The sequence below is a fragment of the Gymnoscopelus microlampas genome, assembly GCF_963454915.1.
Source record: "Gymnoscopelus microlampas genome assembly, chromosome: 22".
NCBI classification, from domain to species: Eukaryota; Metazoa; Chordata; class Actinopteri; order Myctophiformes; family Myctophidae; genus Gymnoscopelus; species Gymnoscopelus microlampas.
Genome location: NC_139959.1, coordinates 17,408,418 through 17,430,684, shown reverse-complemented (window position 1 = coordinate 17,430,684; position 22,267 = coordinate 17,408,418). Strand labels below are relative to the sequence as shown.

The following is a 22,267-nucleotide window of genomic DNA, read 5'->3' as shown; positions in this document are numbered from 1 at the left end:
AATTTTTACCCAGTCATGTGAGTGTGTGGTTAGGCTATGCATAGGCCATGTGTCGGTTTCTGTAGACTGTTAGGTCAGGATGTGCAGAACAGGCTTTTTAAGCCTACGTTTAACCACCTAAATATCCGCTACTTTCTTTGAAGCCACTAAGAGCCATACCTGGCTGCTCCGTGTTGCCAACCGCAGCAGCCCCGCTTTGGGGCCACCGTGCAACGGCTACGGGGAGGGCCTTGCAGTCGGTCGGTAGGGGTGTTGATCCCATAGCTCGGAGAGATCGTCTGACCGGATGCGCTGTGCTGCGATTGGCTGATTATTCGGTTGTTGGGCCACCCAACTGTCTTCTAGCAGTGGTTCTCAAACGTCATGTCAAACTCAAGGACCCCCCAACTGGATATTTAATTGGCCATGGACCCCCCCATCTGAAAATAGTCTGTGCCAGGGACCCCCTGAAGAGAAGATGTTAAAAGAAATTCTAAATTATTAAAAGTTCTCCAAACATTTTCAAAAATAGCAGATACGCAAGCTCTCAGCGTGGCAGGCTGTGAGCTTGTAGATCTGCTATTTTATGAATAGGACCAATTTGAGGACCAATGTTCTAATAAGCATGGACTTGACCACTGGTTCTCAAACTTTTTCATGTCAAGAACCACCCAAATCTTTTCAGATGGTGAAAAACATATTAATTAGGGCAATGAATATGTTTTTGACCATCTGAAAACATGTGTGCGCGTTGTTAACGTGTATATCGTCTATTTTAAAATAGCTGAAGTGTAAAGGGTTAAAGTGGTTAATTGATTTTTATGCTATATTATCACATTTTTCTGTGGACCCCCTGGAACCCCCTTAGGACCCCTGGAGGGCCCCGGCCCGGACCCCACTTTGAGAACCACTGGTAAATATAGGCCAATGTAGATAAATACGTAACAAAACATTTTAGGAACAAGCAGCTGCAATAAGAAGCTTTTTTGTGCCAGGGATGAGATTTGTGTTGTTAAAATGTTTTTAAAATATTCTACATTATTTGATTTTTTTCCCAAGATTTTTTTAAAATAGCTGATCCGCAACCTCATGACGTGTGGCAATGCGAAGTGTTGTGAGCTTGTAGATCAGCTATTTTCATATAAACCAATGTGTTAAAGTGGTTAAACTAATTTAGCTGGGGACCCCCTGGAACCCCCTCAAGGGCCTCTGGGGGTCCACGGGCCCAACATCGAGAACCACTGGACTAGGCATCTCAAAAAAACACAGTTGCGAGTTCCCCTGTCAACCAACCAGCCAATCACAGCGCGACAGTCTCTGCTGACTATGGGATTGTGTGTGTAGTGTACCTTGCGGGAGGAGCTGTAGAAAGCAGTTTGAGCCAGAGAGGAGAGACAGCTCCACTCACAGCATAGGAGGACCACACTGTAGTGAATAGGCAGTGGTGGAATTGCAGTATCGATTCGATACTGCAATGTAGAAATACTCTGTTACAAGTAAAAGTCCGGAATTAAAAATTGACTTGAGTAACGTGCAAAAGTATTGGTATCAAAATGTACTTAAAGTAGAGGTAGAAAGTGCTCATTCTGCAATAATTAATGTCCCATTTCACAAGTTTTCAGATGTATACAAATCTTTTGAAAATAGCAGATCTACAAGCTCACAATGCGTCGTTGTGAGCTTGTAGATCGCTATTTTCAAATAGCCAAATCTATATATGGGGCTGAAGTGGTTAATATATGTTTTGTATATATATATATATATATAATAATCAAAACCTACAAAGTAACTAGTAACTAAAGTTTTCAAATAATTGTAGTGGAGTAAAAGTACAATATTTGCCTCTGAGATGTAGTGGAGTAGAAATAAAAGTAGGCTACTGGAAATTGGAAATACTCTTGTAAAGTAAAAATACCTCAACATTTTACTTAAGTGCAGTACTTGAGTAAATGTACTTAGTTACTTAGTGTACTTTACACCACTGACTGTAGTGGTAATAAGAGCTAATAGACTCTTATTAATGTCATAATAATAACAACAACAACTGATTATGACAAACATGCAGGCCTATACTAAACACTTTAGACCAGTCAGTTAAGCCTAGAAGTAGCCTACAATGAGTCTCAAAGTGGGGTCAGGGCAGGGGACCACCAGGGGTCCTTGAGGGGGTTCCAGGGTGTCCCCAGCAAAATTATTTAGTATTGCATCAAAATAAGTTCAATCACTTTAACATCAGCTATTTGAAAATAGCTTATATAGATCTGCTATTTTCACAAAATCTTGATTCAAATTTAACATTTAGAATATTGTTTTAAAAACAATTACACAAATCTTGTCCATGGGGTCCCTTGGTACAAAATATTTTCAAATAGGGGTCTGTGGCCAAATACATTGGCTATTAATTTGGGGGCCCTTGACATGAACATGTTTGAGAACCCCTGGCCTATATGGATCACACCCAATGGTCCTTTGTCACAACCGTCATGGATGAACTTCAACCTGGTGTTTGCATTTTTTGGCCCGTACATCTACATAAACGTTCAACTTTCATATATAAAGTACTTACCCCTATGGCTACGGATGTTACAATTATGTACGGGCCCTTAGAAGTACCTGTATCTTCCGTATTGTTCAATAAAAAGCATTATAATCCAATTGGTGGCCATTTTCTTACAGTTATAATGTATCGGAGTGCAATACACCTCCCCACCGATAGGGTCGCGTAGTTGCAAGCATATGGAGAAAATTCAGAGAAAATGGCCACCGATCGGATTAAATGCTTTTTATTGAACAATACGGAAGATACAGGTACTTCTGAGGGCCCGTACATAATTGTAACACCCGTGGCCATGGGGTAAGCACTTTATATTTGAAATCTGAACGTTTATGTAGATGTACGGACCAAAAAGGGAGAAAGTGTAAACAGCAGGTTGAAGTTCATCCATGACTGTCATGATACCATGAATAACTGTCCAGGTGAGGTGTAGTAGTTAACTCATTAACTGGTTGGTGGGGGAAATGCAAGAACTTGAACAAACTAAACACAAAATATATATTAAAAAAAGATTTTGACCAAGAAATGGTCAGTTGGAGGTGTGTTCTTCTCTACTGGTGTCATCGTTTGCCATGACTATAAATGTATTTGAGCCTTGAGATTTAGTGCAGATTTAGGTGTCAAGGAAACCCCTGGCCAAGCTATCCTATTAATGCCAAATAATCGGCTCAGCTGCTGACATCGGATCTGCTTACGGTGTCGGTGAGCCACACTGCTTGCTATGGGATACCATTACCATGAACACCGTCAACAGTGCATCAGATAGCCAACTGGAGCAAAATTTGGAGCAGGAGCATGTTTTGGACGTTTCACAGAAGACTCGGATAACCAGCTGATAGGATGACACATACAGTATGATCTATCAAATTCTCATTTCAGTGATGGACGCGCACGAAAAAATAAATACACAGGCTAAATAAATGGCACAATTGTGGTATTACGTTTTTATTTTTTAAAGTATGCCGATCACAAAGGTTATCAAGCCGGTGGAGACGACGACGAGATTGGTCGTAAAGCCTATTAAACAGGTTAAAATGAAAACTGGGATCCAAGCAGAAAGTGTAGGTAAAGTCCAGACAACTCCGTGCAAACCACGGGCTTCAAGCTGCTCAAGAAGTGTCCACATCAGCAGGTGTGAAGGTAGGAAGACGTCCACGGCGAGGAGAGAAGAACGGAGATCTAGATCAACTTGTGTGACCGCTCCTAAACCCGCTGGAAGTCGGGTTAAAACAACAACAAATACCCAGAAGGTGACCACTTGCTCTGTAGGCCTAAAACACGCAGGCATCGTTACTGCAAAGTCCGACAAGACTAGAGCGGCAGAGCTGTCAACAACAAAAGACCAGAAGACCCAGCTGCAGCATAAGGATATTCAGTGGTGAGAACTTATAATATTGATAGGGCCTGTATATACCAATTATTTTCAAACCATGTAATTTCAAGGACCCCCATAACCATAACATACCTAGGGGCCCGTAGGGACTGTTCCTACCCCCGAGGTGAGTATTCCTTTTTCAGTTGAGGTGAGTTTGTCTTGAGGTGAGTCTTCTTGTATTCCCCTGCAGGGCCCCTGGATCCCACTTTGAGAACAACTGGCCTATAGGCAACGATGTAGTTACTAGGCCTACTAATATGGGATTTTGTACTTTTTAGGTGATCTTTTTGATCACTATGGTCACTATCTATGACAATTTGGTTCTAACATCTACCTTTTGGAAGTTGTTCGTTTCTTAGTTCTTCTTAGTAGCCTAGTTCTTAGTATCTGGAGGACAGGTAGAGCAGACCTAATGTGGCTTGCAGCTTGACACGTGCTCTGGCCATCTGTTGCCATGTCTTAATCTCACTACACTTTTGCCACCCTTGAGTCATGCTTGGCAGATAGGAAGGTCTTCTGCAAACCTCTCAAGCCAATGTAAACATCCAGGAATAGATAACGGATATGGAATCAATCAATCAATCAATCAAGTATGTATGTATGTATGTATGTGTGTGTGTGTGTGTGTGTGTGTGTGTGTGTGTGTGTATGTATGTATGTATGTATGTATGTATGTATGTGTGTGTGTGTGTGTGTGTGTGTGTGTGTGTGTGTGTGTGTGTGTGTGTGTGTGTGTGTGTGTGTGTGTGTGTGTGTGTGTGTGTGTGTGTGTGTGTGTGTGTGTATTTATTAAGATTCCCTTATGTAATCTTTTACACTAATATACATACATATATACATATATATATATATATATATAGATATATATATATAGAGAGAGAGAGAGAGAGAGAGAGAGAGAGAGAGAGAGAGAGAGAGAGAGAGAGAGAGAGAGAGAGAGAGAGAGAGAGAGAGAGAGAGAGAGAGAGAGAGAGAGAGAGAGAGAGAGAGAGAGAGAGAGAGAGAGAGAGAGTGTCACAAAACTGTGAATTAGTTTATCAACCATTTTGTTTTGTTTTCTATACATTTCAGCCACAAAGCTTTCACAGTCATCGCCCCAAACCCCATGAGAAGAAGAGAGATCCAGAAGAGTGAGTCATCACATTCACATCTACATCTGGGATTAATTACTTGTTTGTTTATGTTGTTGTTTATTGTATTTCTTTTTTTTTATTATTGTGAGCAACACGTGATTGGCTGCATGGTTTGTGTTTGTCAGAGGCGGAGGAAGAGCTCGCTGCTCTGGAGGAGCTCAGGCTGAGCAGAGCCATGGCCTATGTAAACATCAACCCCAGCAGTGTTGGTGAGACGCACGCACGCACGCACGCACGCACGCACGCTAGAGTTGTTCCGATACCGATACCAGTATCAGAAAAGCTGCCGATACTGCCTATATTAATGCTGGTATGGTACTGGTTGATGTTGCACAACTGCTTTCATACTCTTACTGTACTATTTACATTATAATTTTACTAACTTGTAGCTGCACATTAACAATTATTAATGTGGGTTTTCTTTTTATCCTCTGTGTGTTAATGTGTAGCATGTGCACCCAGTTGCATGGTGTGACCATAATGTAACTTTCTTCTGATAAGTGTATTCTTGTGCAGATCCAAATAAAATAATTAAAATGTTACAGGAGGCTGTATGAGTCTTCAGGAGGTGCGTTTGAAACAGCAGCAAGAGATGCAAGGCAGCAGAAGACAAAGAAAAGTAAGATGCGATGATCATCACTTGAGCATGACAAAATAGAGAGTTGTGATGAAATAAAATACTAACTGAAAATCATGAGGGCTTTGAAGAAAAGAAAAAAACGCAGCCTAAAAGAATGGGGTACAAATTCACAATGTACTGTAAAAAGTGTCCGGAATAGGGACAATATAGGAGAATGACATAGATTTTAGCTCTTCCACAAGCGCTGCTAAAATTGATGTAATTTTGCTAATAATGATAATGTCAGTCCATCTGTCCCAACATTTTGGTCCAAAACTACTACTGGATTACTACCATTTGCAGTGTTTGTTCATCCTACTGATTTTGATGACCCCATGGTGGGCTTTCCTTTAGCACCACCCATGGGCCAAAATGTCCAATTGCACACACGATATCTGAAAATGTAACTGGCAGCTTGCTGTGGAATATGAAAGATGTTCTGGGTCAGTGGTTCTCAAGGTGGAGTCCAGGGACCCTCAGGGTTCCTTGAGGGGGTTCCAAATGGACCCTTACAGGGCTATAACCCCCTGAGTTACAGGGGTCCTTGACATTAAAAAGTTTGACAACCACTGTTCTGGGTAATCAATAGGTGCTGCAAGATGGAAGCCCATTGCTGCTCTTATCTGCCTTCAAGGCAGGGCCTTTTATTTTAAGCTGACAGTGAGTGAAAGGGGGGTCTTTAACTGTTTCTGCATTAAAATGCCGGCTTTATTTTCTCCAGAAAAACTTTTTAAAGAATAATTATGATTTATGCCACAAGTCACTGCCAAACTGTAATGGTTTATGAAAGTCTTGCACCGTGTCTGAATATTCTAGCACATTTTGGCTCAGAAACGGTCGGAATTGGAACCATTATTTTTTTCCCTAGGCACAATTTTTCTGGTATTGAAAAACCTGGGCATTGGGAAAAAGAAACTATATAAATAAAGCACATGTATTGTAGCTATTCACTCTGTGTATGCACGGACCCACACAAGTGTGCGCGCATGCACACACACACACACACACACACACACACACACACACACACACACACACACACACACACACACACACACACACACACACACACACATTGTATATTGTGTATTATGTAATTATATGCTATATACTTCATGTGTCTGTTGTTTCAGATAAAGAAACTATTGGTGGAGCCAACATCTGTAGTGATGAGCTGAGTGTCACTTCTTCATTCTCCTCTCATGCGGCAGTAGCTTAGTATACGTGACGTGTCGAAGACATTAGCTCCTCCTGAGTGCTCATCATGACCATCTGAGCAACCAGGTGAAGCTGAAACCGAATTTCCGCCCTGGGATTAATAAAGTTCTACCTACCTAGTAACACAAAAAAACATGTAGCCTACTTTACTTGTAGGTTAATGGTTTTTCAAATACTTACCTCTTGCAAGCACGCACCCTCCCACACACACAGCCTGCTCCAGCAGAGCCAAGCCGTAATAATCACCTATAAAAGACTACCACACACAAACACATGGTTAAGATGATTTATGCTTTCACAAAAAGGCACATAATGCAGAGATAAAAACATGAAACTACAATGTTATTTAAGAAATATATTTGTATATATACAAATATATATATATATATATATATATATATATATATATATATATATATATATATATATATATATATATATATATATTTAATAAATTATCTTTACAAACTTTATAAATTATCTTTATAAACTTTATACATTTCCTTTACAAACTCTCTTTAACTCAGATGCTTGAACATATAAACCCCAATCTATATTTTGTTTAGTTTTTTTTTACCCCAAAAATGTTGTAAACCCTCACATCATTATAATCCTGGACCGACTCAAAGGTAGATATACACTGAGATATTTTGCACGATTTAACTTGTATTACATTTAATTGTAATGTATAATAAATATAAGGGATTTTGGTGAGATTCTGTTTCCCTGAAATACTCTCTTTTCTTGTCCTGTATACTGCTGTTTATGTTGTGATAATATCAGCAAAAGACAATTCACCTAGTTGGAATCTATTTCCACTTGTCTGGCAATATACTTGATTTGACGGTTATTAATAAATCATTGAAGGTTGGAGAAAGGAGGCTCTGTCATTCTCTGACCCACCAGTAGAGGTCGTGCTCTACCCATCAGAGACAGCCACAGCTGCAGGAGATGGGACCGGGGCTGCAACTATCCATGATCTTCTTATTGATTGATTGATTGAATACTTTATTTAGAAGTTTGCAGAAAAAATGTACATGAAAGTACAGTTCAAATACAAGGTCAACTAAATAGGATTTAAAAAGCCCAAGATGGCCTTGGCTTGTCTCCATAAGGTTTCACTTATAAACAATTCAAAGTTATAATGGCAGCGGTGGGGTTCGAACCCACGCCTCCAGAGAGACTGGAGCCTAAATCCAACGCCTTAGACCACTCGGCCACGCTACCGTACGTAATGCTATCAATCTGTTGATTATGTTGTCAATTAATCGAGAAGCACGTTTTTTATATTTTACTTATTTTATATATGAACAACTCAACTAACCACTTAAGGCTAGTTTATACTTAGTCGCACAATGGTGTCATGAAACAAAATAGTGAAAATAACAAATCTACAAGTTCACAAGGCACATCGATTATTAATTGATCATTACATTGCGATATTAAACAAGTCTATGGGAATTCTGAATGGGGGGGCGGGAACGTGACCCAGGTAGGATGCATACATTACGTCAGACTTCGGTGCTCTATTGGCAACGAAAGAGTTAAGCGCATGACGTCACAATATTGTGTAGTCCACGCAGCCATGTTTGTAGTCTTTCGGCGATCCGGTGGCTCGAGCGATCTTTGTGCGAACGAAGCTGAAGGGTTTCCCATCAGGCAGTCGCAGTTAGCAGCAGGCAGCCACAGCACACACAGACGAGACACGGCTAAACGGAGAAACAACACTGCTTTTGGTCACTAATATTCAAACATCCTACGGGTTATAAACGGGAACATCGGAACGGTCCTAAAATGGTAAGAACAGAACAAACACCGCATTTTCCCGAACATAGCCTTCGTTTAGCAAGCGTTTCCCTCCGACGGCATCTTGACAATATGAACACATTTAGCATTAGCCTGCTAGCTGACGGCTAGCTGGCTAATGCTAAATGTTTTCCTGACTCATTACTGAGTAGCCCGGGCTGCCATTTTGCACCACCACTACCAACACTGTGTCAGCTGCTTTGCTGCCACACAGGGGTTTAGATTTTTACTTTAGAATAATAATATTGTTGCGGTGTATTTAAAATGTGACCACTGGGTTTTATCACCATGGGACAGAGGGAGCTCGGTTGGCTTTGCGAGGTCTAATAGTCTGTGTCTGCTAGCTACGTAGCTAGTTCATCAAACGTCTCCCAAGGCTAAGCTAACATTACCCAGCAGATAGCTTCTGTTAACTGCAGTGTTGCCATGTCTGCTTGTTATAAGCGACTTTGGGCTTGCTTTTCCTGTAAAGTTGCTTGTAAATATTGGTGGTGGTTGCGGTTTTTTGGACTTGTTTCTAAAGTGGAGCTGCTTATTTGGTCGTGTTTCCTAAATGTTGTTTAAATCAGTGGTTCTCAAATACTTCAAGGACCCCCTGATTACCGTGGGATTTGTGGTGTTAAAAATATTATTCAAAAGATTTCACAGTCTTTACCAAGATTCTTTTGAAAGTGGCAGATCTACAAGCTCACGACGTCAGCTATTTTCAAATAGCCAATGTACATTGGTTGAAAGTGGTCATGTTGCTTTTTTTGGGCTTGTTTTCATAGACCTGGGTACTTATTTCTATCGCAAAATCTGGCAACACTGGTTAACTGGGCTAACCTAGGCTACAATGCTAATGCTAGGCAGCAGAAATGCGTCGCAATGTATCACCCCTGACTGTCATAGACTGACTGTATATACATGTGTACGAAACGCTTGTTATACTTGTATTATGTTAGGTTAGTGTGATGTCTGGTGTCTTAAGCATCTCCAAGACAACGTTGGCAAAACCAGGAACTTAATTTGTTTACACTAACAGTCCAAGGGTAAACAGATTGTGGGTTTTGGACTTAAGTAAAATATTTTAGGGTACCGTCATGTTGGCTATACCTGCCAGGCTCCCACGTCCTTACCCTTACTTTAAGCAAACCAAAACCATACCTAAAGCATTTATAAATCCTAAACATGCACTTTTAACCATACACTTAAATGTGTCCACTTCTAATGTTAAGCCCAAACACAACCCTTTTAAACTTAATGTCTTACTGTACCACGTGGTGTTTACATTTCTGACTAATAAAGTATTCATTCAATCAATACCTGAACTTGGGTAATTGGCTTTGTTAATATGATACTTTTGGTTCAGGAGCCACTACTAATATTTGATCCTTAAAAGGCACAACTTGCAAACTACTGTAGTGTGTGCACTAGTCACATGTTTACAAATGTGTTGTCTTTACCTGTTGGCTACACGTCACATCTGAATAACAGCTACATGTGTAACTGATACCTAGACGTTCATGGAAATCGATGTGGACTCGCCCCGATTAGTTCCTGGAATTCTCATAACACATCTATTGTGTGAGATCATGACAAAGTATGTGAGATACCTGTCCTCTGGTTATTAGGCCTTTTAAGGTTATCATTAATGTTAACTGTAGTTTCTTAAGTCTTTCTGAACTTATGCTTCTAATTAACATACTGCCTTTGCCTTATGTATGAGCTTTGATATCGGCAGCAGTGTAGTTCTTTCCAGGAATTATAGCCACCTGGCTGCATGTTTTCTTGAGCATTAGTAGGCAAGTCTGTGATGAGGTTTGATTTGACATGTAGGAACAGGCTACGTCTACCCTGGAAATGTCTTGTGAATGGCACTGTCTGTATGTACTATGTATGGGCCTTTTGGGGTGGGACAACATTGAGTCAGTGACTACACAAATATAGGAATGAACATGGGTATTGTAGTATTACAATTGATGCTACTGTAGGTTTGACCATGTAATAGCATTGAATGTGTTATCTTGTTATATGGCCATGCTTTAGCTTTTTCTCAGTTATGTAGAGAAACTGTATTGCAAGAGACTGTCACAATTTTGAAGCTCAACGCATCACGTTGTAATGTGTTGTGACTGTGAGCTTGTAGATGTATGTAGAGAAACTGTATTGCAAGAGACTGTCACAATTTTGAAGCTCAACGCATCACGTTGTAATGTGTTTTGACTGTGAGCTTGTAGATTGGCAGATTCCGGTGGTTTTCGCCTGTGTGTGTCTGTCTATCCATGTGTCTGTCTGTGTACAGCTAATATTGGACACCGTTGGCGACCGTTAGCGACTGGAGTGTCACTGAAGTGAACTTTGCATGCATAGTCCCAGCAGGCCATGGAAGAACCTCCACCCCAAGTGTTTCAAATCTGCCTCATGGTGGCATTATATTGTGTTTTGATTTATAACTCTTTCTTGACATGTAAGTTACAATCACGCGCCCCTCCCTGATTCCTTTGATCATTCATGACGCAACTCCCCGTATAGCCCACAGCTATTTCTGCCTAACCATATTTTACAAATATTGGCCAAAACTCACAAGTTGGTACAGATCATCTCTGGAGTCATTTGATGAACATCATTCACATTTGTCATATTCCATTCTGATTGTTTTCCAACATTTGCGAGAAGTTGAATCACACATTGGGGGCCTCTAAATAATGCAGAGACAAAAGCAATTTCACTTCCACCTATAGGGGGTGCGGGTGCCACACATGCTAGAAATGTCACTGCTTGTTGGAGAAACATGATTATTGTTTGAAACCTTTAAACAGTTGTGGGAGGGAGCCTATTTCATGCAAAAAACACATATATCATGAATGCAACATCCAATCGGCCACAAATTGGAATTGCAAGTTGAGTGGCCTTTATAGAGTGCACCACCAAAAGCACTTTCATTTCTGCCCATAGTTGGTGCCACAAATGCGTAAAGTTGCACCGTATTTTGTAGAAATGCTATACCCCCCCTCAGCTTCCCCATGTCCTGATAGCCACAACAGCCCTGTCTAGGCAACCCAGCCTGGCAGAGATTCTGCACACAAGAGGAGCTCACTTTTCTAGTTATTTGCAGCCCTAGAGTGTACACCTGGTCTCTGTAAAAGGCTGGTTGATTGGACTGAAATGTGGCACCAAGGAAATCATTATCAGGTGTTTGTAGAAAATGCATACCAGGAATGACTTAAAAATAATATAACCACATGCGTAAAAAAAATATTTGTGTCTCAACATGACTGACTCACATTTTCTCTAAACTTATTGAAATGCACAATTCAACCATCCACGGTGTGTATGTCTTTATTTGCAGAAGTCAGTATTCAAAACAAAAGCCAATGGTGGCGATAAAGTTAAGAACAACACGCAGACAAAGATCGACGTTTTGGTCACACAGAATCGAAATGTAATTTAAAATAAAGTCAAAGTCAATGCAAAGGTGATTCACTGTGTGGGACACCTCTTTAGCAATAGAGAAAATCTGATTCAGGTCACCAGTATCAGAGGTTTCTTGTTTTGGGGTGCAGCAAAGAGCAATGTTGTACAATGTCTGTACAACGAAGGGGTTACATGATACACTCACTTAAAAACTGAACGTTTGACCTGACAGTGGTACTACTACACTGACTAGAGGGTCATGCGGTCTGAAATTATTACATTTATTCCCCTTGGGAACAGGAATGTGTACACAAGACTTTATATTATTCTCACTACATGTATTATCTTGGAGAATAAGTTATGGTATGAATCTATGTTGGCTTTCTGTTTGGGCAACACTATAGTACCCCCCCCACCAGCAAGCTCTGGGACTCAGGCATAAGCCACTATTTTAAGGATATTTCTAAAGAGGTGTTTGTACACTCAAGCATGTACTGTGCCAGATATGCTCTGTCGCAATGGGGTGCACCTTCTGTAACAAAAACTCTAGAGCTATTTCCCCTCGCCACTGGCACTGAGCATCACACCTTTGAATCGACGCTGTCGGTGTGTTCCAAATGCTGTTATGTTTTACCTGATGTGACCTGATGTAGGGAGTGTGTGCATTATGTATGAGGTGTGGCGGAGCGAGCGAAGTCATGGAAGTTGTTGTGAGTAATTATGAAGTCTATCTTGGATGGAGAGCCTCTGGCGGCCTGGCGCTCTGTGTCTCTGTTGAATGCTGAGCGGAGGGAAATCACAAGGTGCTTGCCCTGCTGTAATGTCCTGCTGAAATGTATCACTGAAATGTTCTGATGACATGCTTTACTACTTTAAACATCCTACTGTAATACCTGATTATCCCACTGAAATGTACTGATAAAAAATCCCACTGAAATGTCATGGAAAAAAAACATCCTACTGATGAAACGGCCTTCTGAATGTCTTGATGAAATGTATCGCTGAAACGTCCCGGTGAACCATCCTACTGAAAAGTCCGGGAGAAACATCCCGCTGAAAAGTTATGCTCACATGCATGTAAACCCATACATAACACACTTGTTCATTACATACACTCATAAGCAAGTCTTAGGATTTGCAAGAAGTCCCCAACATGCCCCAGTTTTGGCCCAGAGAGTTCCTTCACCTTCTCTCGTTAAATGATTTCACTCTCAGACCAGACTTTCTGCTAGGCAATGTTTGCCACCGTGACCGGCAAGATTATTTTTATCGGCCAAAGAATACATTTATCGGACATAATTTAATAAACGTTGCTTGCGTGTTTGCAGATACAGTATTACCTTAATATGCAGTAACCTTTTGTTTTATTTGATACTGTTACGTTTAGTTCATGATGGCAAGGAATATGTAGAACTGCTGCAATGTGTCACCAAGTTATTCCACGCTCTCTCCACTGTGCTTGCTTGTAATATTATCGTCATTCGGATTCTATTAGGGTCTCTTGTTTATCATGTATAATGCCCGAGGGAACCAAGACCACCTGTACTCAGTGACAGCGGCGCTGATCAGGAGGAGAGAAACGCAGCTGTGAAGCCTGATCTATGCTTCGTCGCATGACGGTATTGCACATAAAAAAACAGCCCTACAAGCTCACAACGCGATGCGTTGTTAGCTTGTATGACTAATATTTTCGATGTGCGACACCGTCATGCAACGAATAGGCTGATCTCGGATCAGATAACTGCAGCACAACTAGGCAGCAAGCTATCGGGATCAATAAGCTCATAAAATACGTATTGTAATTTTAGTAAACTATGTATTGCAATGTTGTGTTACATTATCCAAATAATAATAGTCTAATCATATAATATAGCATTTCCCAGCCGGCTAGGTGGCTGTGATGTTTTTATTCAGCGGTCAATTAAACGTTTTTATCGGTCAATGGCCGATATATACCGGAATATATAACGGAAACCTTGCCATTGATGTTGTTGTTGTTAGCTTTTGTCATAATACAGTCTTCTCTTAATGTAAGGGAATTGATGTACGGTAGCGTTGAGTCTGTGAGCTCTGGAAATATTGCAATTAAGTAAGGTTGTATTTGTTGTGTGTGTGGCGGCTATTTTTCTTTTTCACTGATGTATTGTTTATGTGTGTGTGTGTGGTACATGTAGGCCAATAGGTTGGTGTGTCTCTAGTCAGGTCGCGCAACAACCACCATAATCAGATTGACCGGGCTCAGGCTTTTGTTTTGTCTTCCATGAGTAGTGCTCTCTCTGTCTGTCCTCTCTCTCACTCACTCCCTGCCTCTACCTCCCACCTATGCTTGATGAACTTTCTGTTGGGTTGAAGGCTCCCCCATTCAGGGGGTGACAATGCCAGGTTCCTGTGTTGTGGTGTGATAATGGAGATACAATCGGGGTGAGAACTTTAACAAAGGCCACCAGCAGCCAAATGCTGCATGGCTGCTAGGTTTGGCTACTCCAACATACACTTTGGAAGGGAAGTTTGTAAGGGCTGCCTGCCATTGTTCTGTTTGTTTTCTGGCTTGAAAAATCGATGTTTTGTTGTTCTTATATCGTCATTGGACGGAACACGTGTTACTTTCTGTGCTGGATGTAAAGCTGTTTAGCGACTTGCAAAACAGCGATGTTAGCTGGTAAATGTTTTGGATTCCCCAGCCACAGTAGGATGGTGCAAGTTATTTTCCCTGAGCTGGACAGAACAAACATTTTGTAAACATACATCAATACATACACACCCAGGGCAGCTGTTTGTTTACTGTCTGGCTGCCTAAATATATCCTTGCGCTTTTCCTAGAAAGTGGCATGTTTCAGGGTCATGATGACCTATGAACATTGCCCCCCCCCCCCCCCCCCCCCCCAGGCCTTGTGTGAGGGAGGAACTTGTTTGTGTTGATTACAGGCATACACTTCCACTTTAACAAATAAGTCATTGGGAAACGGGGCCATGCTGTGATTGTGTAGGCAGCCTGCTGCGCGGCCGCATACTGAAGGAAGTGGTAATGATGCCGGATGCTGTGTCTGTCTGTACGTCTTCAGTGCACTGGCTTTGGTGTGGGTAGAGGGAACCCGCAATCTGACCCCAGCGCCGTGGTGAAGGGCACCATTCTTAACTTTTCATAGGATGGAACTAAGTGTCGCTGCTGAAAAGCCATGTTTGTCTATGGTGTGTGTCTTGTGTAAGCAAGAGCGAGCTAGTTGCGATTGTGTGTAAAAGGCCTTACCTTTTGAGTCCAGTGGCTACAGAGAGGTATTGTCTGCCCCCCCCCAGTTGCCATGGTAACTGTGGGAACAGCACACTGTACAGGTGGGGTTTGTCTTTCAGTGTTATGTGAGGATTCTTTGACGTTTGTGTGTGCGTGTGTGTGTGTGTGTGTGTGTGTGTGTGTGTGTGTGTGTGTGTGTCGATCCAGACACAGATATACTGAAGGTCTTGGAGAAGTCTAGCCTATAATGAGGAGCTGTGTGATCTAGCCAGCCAGCTGTGTAAGTAGGCTATAGGCTAACATCTGCATCAGAAGGCAGAGGTAAACCCAACCAGCATGTTAACTCGTAGGAAATGAAACGCCAGCCAAACCCTGGCAGATGTTTTGATAGTGCTGATAAAATGACAATTTCCTCTGGCAGCCACTTCGCAAGAGTTGGAAAAAAAGAAAAGAAAATCTATTCATCTAATTGTTTTTCCCACACTGCAGGTCAGCAAGCAGTGGGCAAACGATGCCAAATTCAGGACACTTATGGACAAACGGCAACAGTGCCTGTGAAAATTGAATGCAAATCGATAACCACGTGCCATAAGGCTGAATGGCCACAGTGCTACACCATGTGCTTCTACATATCATGCTTGTTGTAGACTTCCTTACATGTAACGGATGTTTGTTTTTAACGGCATGGCTCTGTAAGAGACCAGACTTATAGAAGAGGTTCTGTCACTCTGTCGGATTGTGTGTCTGTCTGTCCGGAGGCAATCTTGCAAACAACTTGTGCACATTTCCATTAGGCTAACTAGAGTTGGGCCCAAAATATTCCTATCGGCCACCGTCAGCCCAAAAATTGGCGATTTCCTATATATTTGTGCATCTGGTTGCTATAGTAGTGACTGTGCACTGTCAATGAACAGAGATGAGGCGACAGACTCTTTCTGATGGCATGCACCCATGCGATGCACCTCTCCCACTCTCACTGGCCAAAATGTGTCTATTCAAAGAAGAATTGTTAAACATTACATATCACTTATAGGATATTCTTTTCAGGAGCAGGCTAAGATCCCAGCAATGAGAGGAGATGATGTGAAGTTGAAGCAGTGTTGACTAGCTTACCCCAGTTTTCACCGTTGACAGCAATGATGTGGCAAAACACACCCATCCAAATTTACTTTTTACATAGACACTGTATTTTTAATAAGACGGACAAAATAATCAATTCTGCCACTGGCGGATAATCACCCAGTCCCCTCCCTCTCTCCCTCGTAACTAAATGGACTCGCAAGGCATTTGGGGCTGCAAACTTTTTTTTTTTTTTTAACTCACTGAGTGCCATTAACGTGTTTCACGTGTTTTTAGCGCTATGGCTCAACGTGCCATTAACGTGTTTGACGTGTTTTTGAAAAATTAGCATAAAAATTATTATTATTATTTTTTTTTTAAAAACATGTTCAGAACCCAAGATATCATCATCTGAAGGTGTGCAGCTCCACCCACTCCTTGTTTAACTTAGAACTGAAAAAGGCTGTATCTCGCTTCCTAAGCACTTTTTGTTTTCTGTGAAAAAAACTCTGGCACTTTTCAGAATCAATTCTGAAATAATTCTGGCAATCCTGGCACTCAATGAGTTAATATCCAGACTTTGCGGAATACAGAGAAATTTGAATGACAGCAATCAGTTAAGAATTAAGTGCAGGATCTTGTAAGACCGGGGGACATGCGTTTCTGTGTGGTCAGCTTGTAATGCGCAGCGAGGCTTTGCATTCTATATAAACAGCTATTGTAGGTAGGTTTCACTTTAGTTTTTACAGCTCGTTCTTTAAAAAAATAAACAAGGCTTTGCTCTCAAACGTACAGTAGCTGATAAAGAGGAAGCTATTCCTGCTCTCCTCATTGTGTTTTGTTAGACTCTGGGTAGACACACTGACCTGGCGGGGATGTGCGCTCAGATCGGAGCACACTTTTCTAGTTTGAATGCTCTTTTCAGTTGAGTAAAGTGAACTGGTGAGGTTGTGAGCGCTGGTCTGTCACAACAGCAGAACATTTTGCTTCCCTGCCTGTTTGTAAATCCAGCATCAGTTGGCAGTTTGACCAGGTAGCAACAGAAAGTTTGACTGGAGGTCCGTACGTTATTTTCTCTGTATTTTTGTGTTGATATATTTGATATGATATTTTAAGTTTGGTTGATACTATATATGTCTATGATATGAATACCATGGATCTCAACGGAAACAAGTCCGCAAGGACTTTTTTTGGCCCCTTTTAGACAAAAGTATTATAAATGTAATTGGGATGTTTACATTTTCTTTGCCTAATAAAAATTTCAATCAATCAAAACCTAGGCTGTCTTTGCTAATCTGGAGAGAATGATCCCCTCAGGTTGTAGAGATAGAGAGACAAGGTGTGTGTGTGTGTGTGTGTGTGTGTGTGTGTGTGTGTGTGTGTGTGTGTGTGTGTGTGAGAGAGAGAGAGGATCCAATGCCTTCATAAAGGTGAGGACAGTATTGTGATCGTCAACTTTAAGGATGTGGTTAGAATCAGGGATAGGCTGTCTGGACATGTAGCTGTTTTAGTTTATGTTTCAGGGAACAAATGTAGTTGGTGGAGATTAACAGAATGTCCTCAGAAGTGTGTGTGTAGTAGTGGTGTTTGAGTGCATGTGTACTTCTGTGCAGAGATTTCAAGTGCCACAAAGCTTAATCCAAGTCCTCACTTGCCTTTCAGGCTGTAGTGAAGTTTCCCTTAGGCCAAGTCAGCGCCTCTCTGCACCTGTCACAGATGAGCTGTTTACGGTGCATTGATTCATACTTGGATATGGGAGGAGGAGTCCCATCTGTGGGAAAGACTTGTAAATTAGGCAATCACACTGTGACCGAATCCCTACCTGTCCATGCTGGCGGTGTGGATAAGAGATGACTGCTGCTTGAGTGTGTGCATGTTAGTTGGCGTGCACAGTGTGCTTACGTATGTGCGTGCTGCATGCACGTCTAAATATAGCCTCTGCTGACTATACCAATATGGGTCATAAGCAGAGAGCCACACATGCACTCTGGTACTGACCAATTTAAAGACACACTGACTTTACCTCACTTTTAGTACTGGACAGTAGACCATCACGAAGTGATCCTATTACGAAATCTTTACCGTGATTGTTTTCATTTCAGTGTTGTCAGACGATAACGGACACTGTGCTATCTATATCTATATCTGTTCCAGGAATCTCTGCCTGTCTCTCCTTTGCATATCTTTAGAACCGTTCATCCGATCGACTTGATCTAAGTAAGGACCCGAGGAAGTGCAGTGTCGAGTCAGTGTGAATTTGATCAGATGAGCGGTCCTGTACAACTGGCCCGATCTGAACGGCCACGCATTCCCACGTGGCCGTTCCCATTCGGGTACTGCAATAGTACAGTAAAATCCAGAGTGTTAATTTGACTCTGAGAGTGCAAAAACAGACCCGTAATGTATTCTACACACATGCTTTGTGTGTTCACTGATGTCTCCCTCATGTCTCCCTCTTTGTCTCTCTCTCTCATTCTCATTATACAAGTCTTTTAAAATTAAATTGTTTATAATGTATAAAGGACAATAGGCAGGCAAATCGTAAGTAAAGTTTTTAATGATGAAAACCTTAACAATATCTGGGGGTCCCTGTAACAAAATATTTTCAGATGGGGTCGGCGGCCAAAGACATGTAATTTTGGCTGGTCCTTGACGTGAAAACGTTTGAGCACCACTGATATCTATCAACGTAAGTTTTTCAGAAACCAAAGAAAGACATTTGTATTTTGTAGATGCGTCCCTGGATTGAATGGGTTAACAGGAGATGAATAGTTCAGGTACTGTACCTCTGCATCTACTTCTCTCTCTCTCTCTTCCTTCCTTCTCTTTCTGGTCACATCCAGAGCCATTGGTCTTAATAGCAGGGAATGCGTTACTAAATTTAGCTCCTCCACTGCCTGTGTGTCAACAACAATGAACACTCCCATCTCTCTTTGTGTTTGTCAGTCTTTCTGTCCGTCTCCCCCTCCCACTGTGTGCCACTGCCTGCCCATCATCTCTCTCCTTGTCCTCCTGCATCTTCCATGTCAGGTAGAAACCTCATATGTCCATATGTCCAAAACCTAACTTTTCAGGATTCAAATTCAAAAGCAGCAAAAAATAGCAGATCTACCAGCTCAAAATGCAACTCGTTTTGAGCTTGTAGATTGGCTATTTTTGATGCTTTTGTGTGACACTGTAGTTGTAGCATGACGGAGAAACGTTAAAAGTTACAAAAATACGGAGATGAGAGGTTTCTGCCCGACGGCAAGGATTTCTCTGCCAAGTGCCAATCACTCCGTCAGTTTCTGTCTGCCATTGTCCCGCTGTCGCTCTCTCCTATTGCCTTCAGAATCCCTCTTGTGCCTTGTCTTTACTCTCATGTTTATTTCTCTGTCCCATTGTTTGTCACTCGCTTACTCTCTTTATTTCTGCCGTGCTCTTGCTGCTAGTCTTTCTCCCCCTTGCCCTCCTCTTTCTCAAAAGATGTTGACGCTGCAAAAAACACCAGCATTCATTTATATTATACTTCCTCCTCCTCTTGTGTCTGAACTGCATAGATGAAATTACAGCTTTTTATTAATCACTTAAGACCTTATGTCCTGTTTTGGGGAGTGTCATTGGTGACAGTATGAAGACTGACACGCAGTTGCAGTTACTGATTTATTACATTATTTACAATGTGTTTATAGGCTGGGAGGATGAGAGTCACAGTGTGTGTGTGTGTGTGTGTGTGTGTGTGTGTGTGTGTGTGTGTGTGTTAGCGTTTGCGTGCGCTTGTGCAGGGTATATTGGGAGGTCATAGTTCACTGCTGAGCCCTCTAAAGGTGTTGGGGGCCTCGTTCAACCAAACCTCTGTGACAGGAGGTGTCCATAGCAGGGCTCAAGACTAACGCCCGGGGAACATCTCCCCTAGGACAAGGTCGAGACGAAGAGGATTCTTTTAGCCTACTGCATATCACTGTCACTGCATAAATGGTCCGGAAAGCCGCACCACGAGACCACTTCATTTGCATTGTGAGATTAAAGATAGTAATTAGGGATGTCCGATTTTATCGGCCTCCCGATATTATCGGCCGATATTAGCATAAAAATTGATATCGGGAAAATATCGGTATCGGTTTTTGAAAAAAAAAAAATTTTTTTTTTTTTTTTTTTTGCTTTATAAATAAGTTACAGGAGTTCTTACTGTATATGGTGTGTGTGATATGAAATTTGAGCTTACCCTAATCACAATAATCCCTGCATATATCGGTATCGGTTGATATCGGTATCGGTAATTAAGAGTTGGACAATATCGGTATATCGGTTATCGGTAAAAAAGCCAATATCGGACAACCCTAATAGTAATGTTAAATGAAACAAACGCAGCCTTTTAAAAAAGAGCAGTTGTATGAATACAGTCTAGTCAGTCTACATTGTTATTACATTGATCGTTTTCTTGTTTCACCTTTGGTATCTGGGTAAAATGATCACTTATTTCCACATTTTATTAAACTCTGAATAACAGATCTCAACTCATCTCAAATAAATCTCTAGGTTTTGGAAAGCCACAGGCTCCAACTGTTGGAGATGCATTGCCTTCCGCACTTCCCATAATTCCTCCAACTCTTGTGCAATGTGCATGGTAAATCTTTACTAGCAGTCAGATGATAAGATCTTGTAACAGCGTTTCTTTTTTTTGTGGCCACCACCAGTCACAATGTGGAAATGGAAAGGATGGCCCAAGCATATTTCACCAGAAAAATATATAATAAGTTTTGGGATGGTTAAGCTTTACATTCACTTTGGGACTGTGTACTTGGGGATGGTTCTGGGATGTTTTGAACATACTGTAGGTGGCGGTGCTCAAGTCAACTTGAAATCGGGACATGGATGGGATAGTTGAATCACATCCTGTGCTTTGGTAAACCCGTAATCTAAGACCAACTGTAATTGTTGCCAACATATCACACTCTTAAGATTTATGAAGAAACCGGGTCTTGATTTATGATTTAGATCAGTGGTCCCTACTCCTATTTTTGACATTTTGAGGGCTGTGGACGGGGCCTGGGGACAACAATCAGGATTACTCCATGTCATTGTTTATTTGTACTGTGATCTAGGAGTGAAGCTTATTTATTTCACAGTTGCACTTGCTGTAAGCTGCCTTGGATAAGAGCTCAATTAAATTTCTCATACCCTGAGACTGTGCTGGATGCATAGTGTTTTATATAAGTTGTTACTGTGAGTGATAGGGACTCGTTTTGGGAAGGGAGTGAAACGTAATGAGTGGGGAGAAACCGTAAGAGCTGGGTTAGGTTCTCATGTAAATGAGTGGTTCTCAAACTTTTTCATGTCAATGACCCCCAAATTAATGTGTATTCAGCCGAAGACCCCGTCTGTAAAAAATATTGTGCCAGGGACCCCCATATACAAGATTTGCTTTGTTAAAATGTTTCAGAAATATTGAAAATTCTGTCAAGATTTTTTATTTTAATGGATTTACAAGCTCACAACCCCTGGATAACCCCCAAGGACCCCTGGGTGTCCCGGAACCCCACTTTGAGAACCACTGTTGTAAATCATACAAATACCCCTGAGCACAGACAGTCCAGTCTCAGTACTTTAGGGTGAACTATTATGGTTAAAATATCTGAGCATTGGGGTGGTGGTGGGTGAGTCAGATTCTTCAGATGTTTTCAGTGGTTGTTATAATAACCAGAAGCTTATCAGAGAGACTCAGATTGGAGCATGGACCATTAAAATACCAAAGTACATTTTGAACTGCCTGCATTGGCCAAGCAGTAATGTTAACAATATGGGCTTGGAGCTTGTACCAGTGTAGTTTATTATAAATGTGATTATTCTGTGAGCCGCCCTGGGAAGGAAAGGAAAACGGGGAAGGAGGAAGTAGTACAGTGGACTAATCTGCAATTAG

The 22,267-nt window shown here is 41.4% G+C and overlaps 2 protein-coding genes across 2 annotated transcripts in view; both read left to right on the top strand.

Annotated features, from left to right (window-relative positions):
• The first annotated feature begins 3,391 nt into the window (after positions 1 to 3,391).
• LOC311038895 (epithelial-stromal interaction protein 1) lies at positions 3,392 to 7,253 on the top strand. The gene is made up of 5 exons (XM_084048521.1): positions 3,392 to 3,911; positions 4,980 to 5,038; positions 5,167 to 5,250; positions 5,587 to 5,660; positions 6,794 to 7,253. Exons 1-5 carry the CDS (start codon positions 3,493 to 3,495, stop codon positions 6,836 to 6,838), a joined length of 681 nt encoding a protein of 226 aa, XP_083904647.1. The 5' UTR covers positions 3,392 to 3,492; the 3' UTR covers positions 6,839 to 7,253.
• Positions 7,254 to 8,522: 1,269 nt separating this feature from the next.
• The window catches only part of LOC311038463 (cullin-1-like), a 36,467-nt gene continuing 22,722 nt past the window's right edge, over positions 8,523 to 22,267 (top strand). The window contains exon 1 of the mRNA XM_084047999.1: positions 8,523 to 8,675. The gene's annotated coding sequence lies outside the window, so the exon portion shown is untranslated. The remainder of the gene's footprint in view (positions 8,676 to 22,267) is intronic.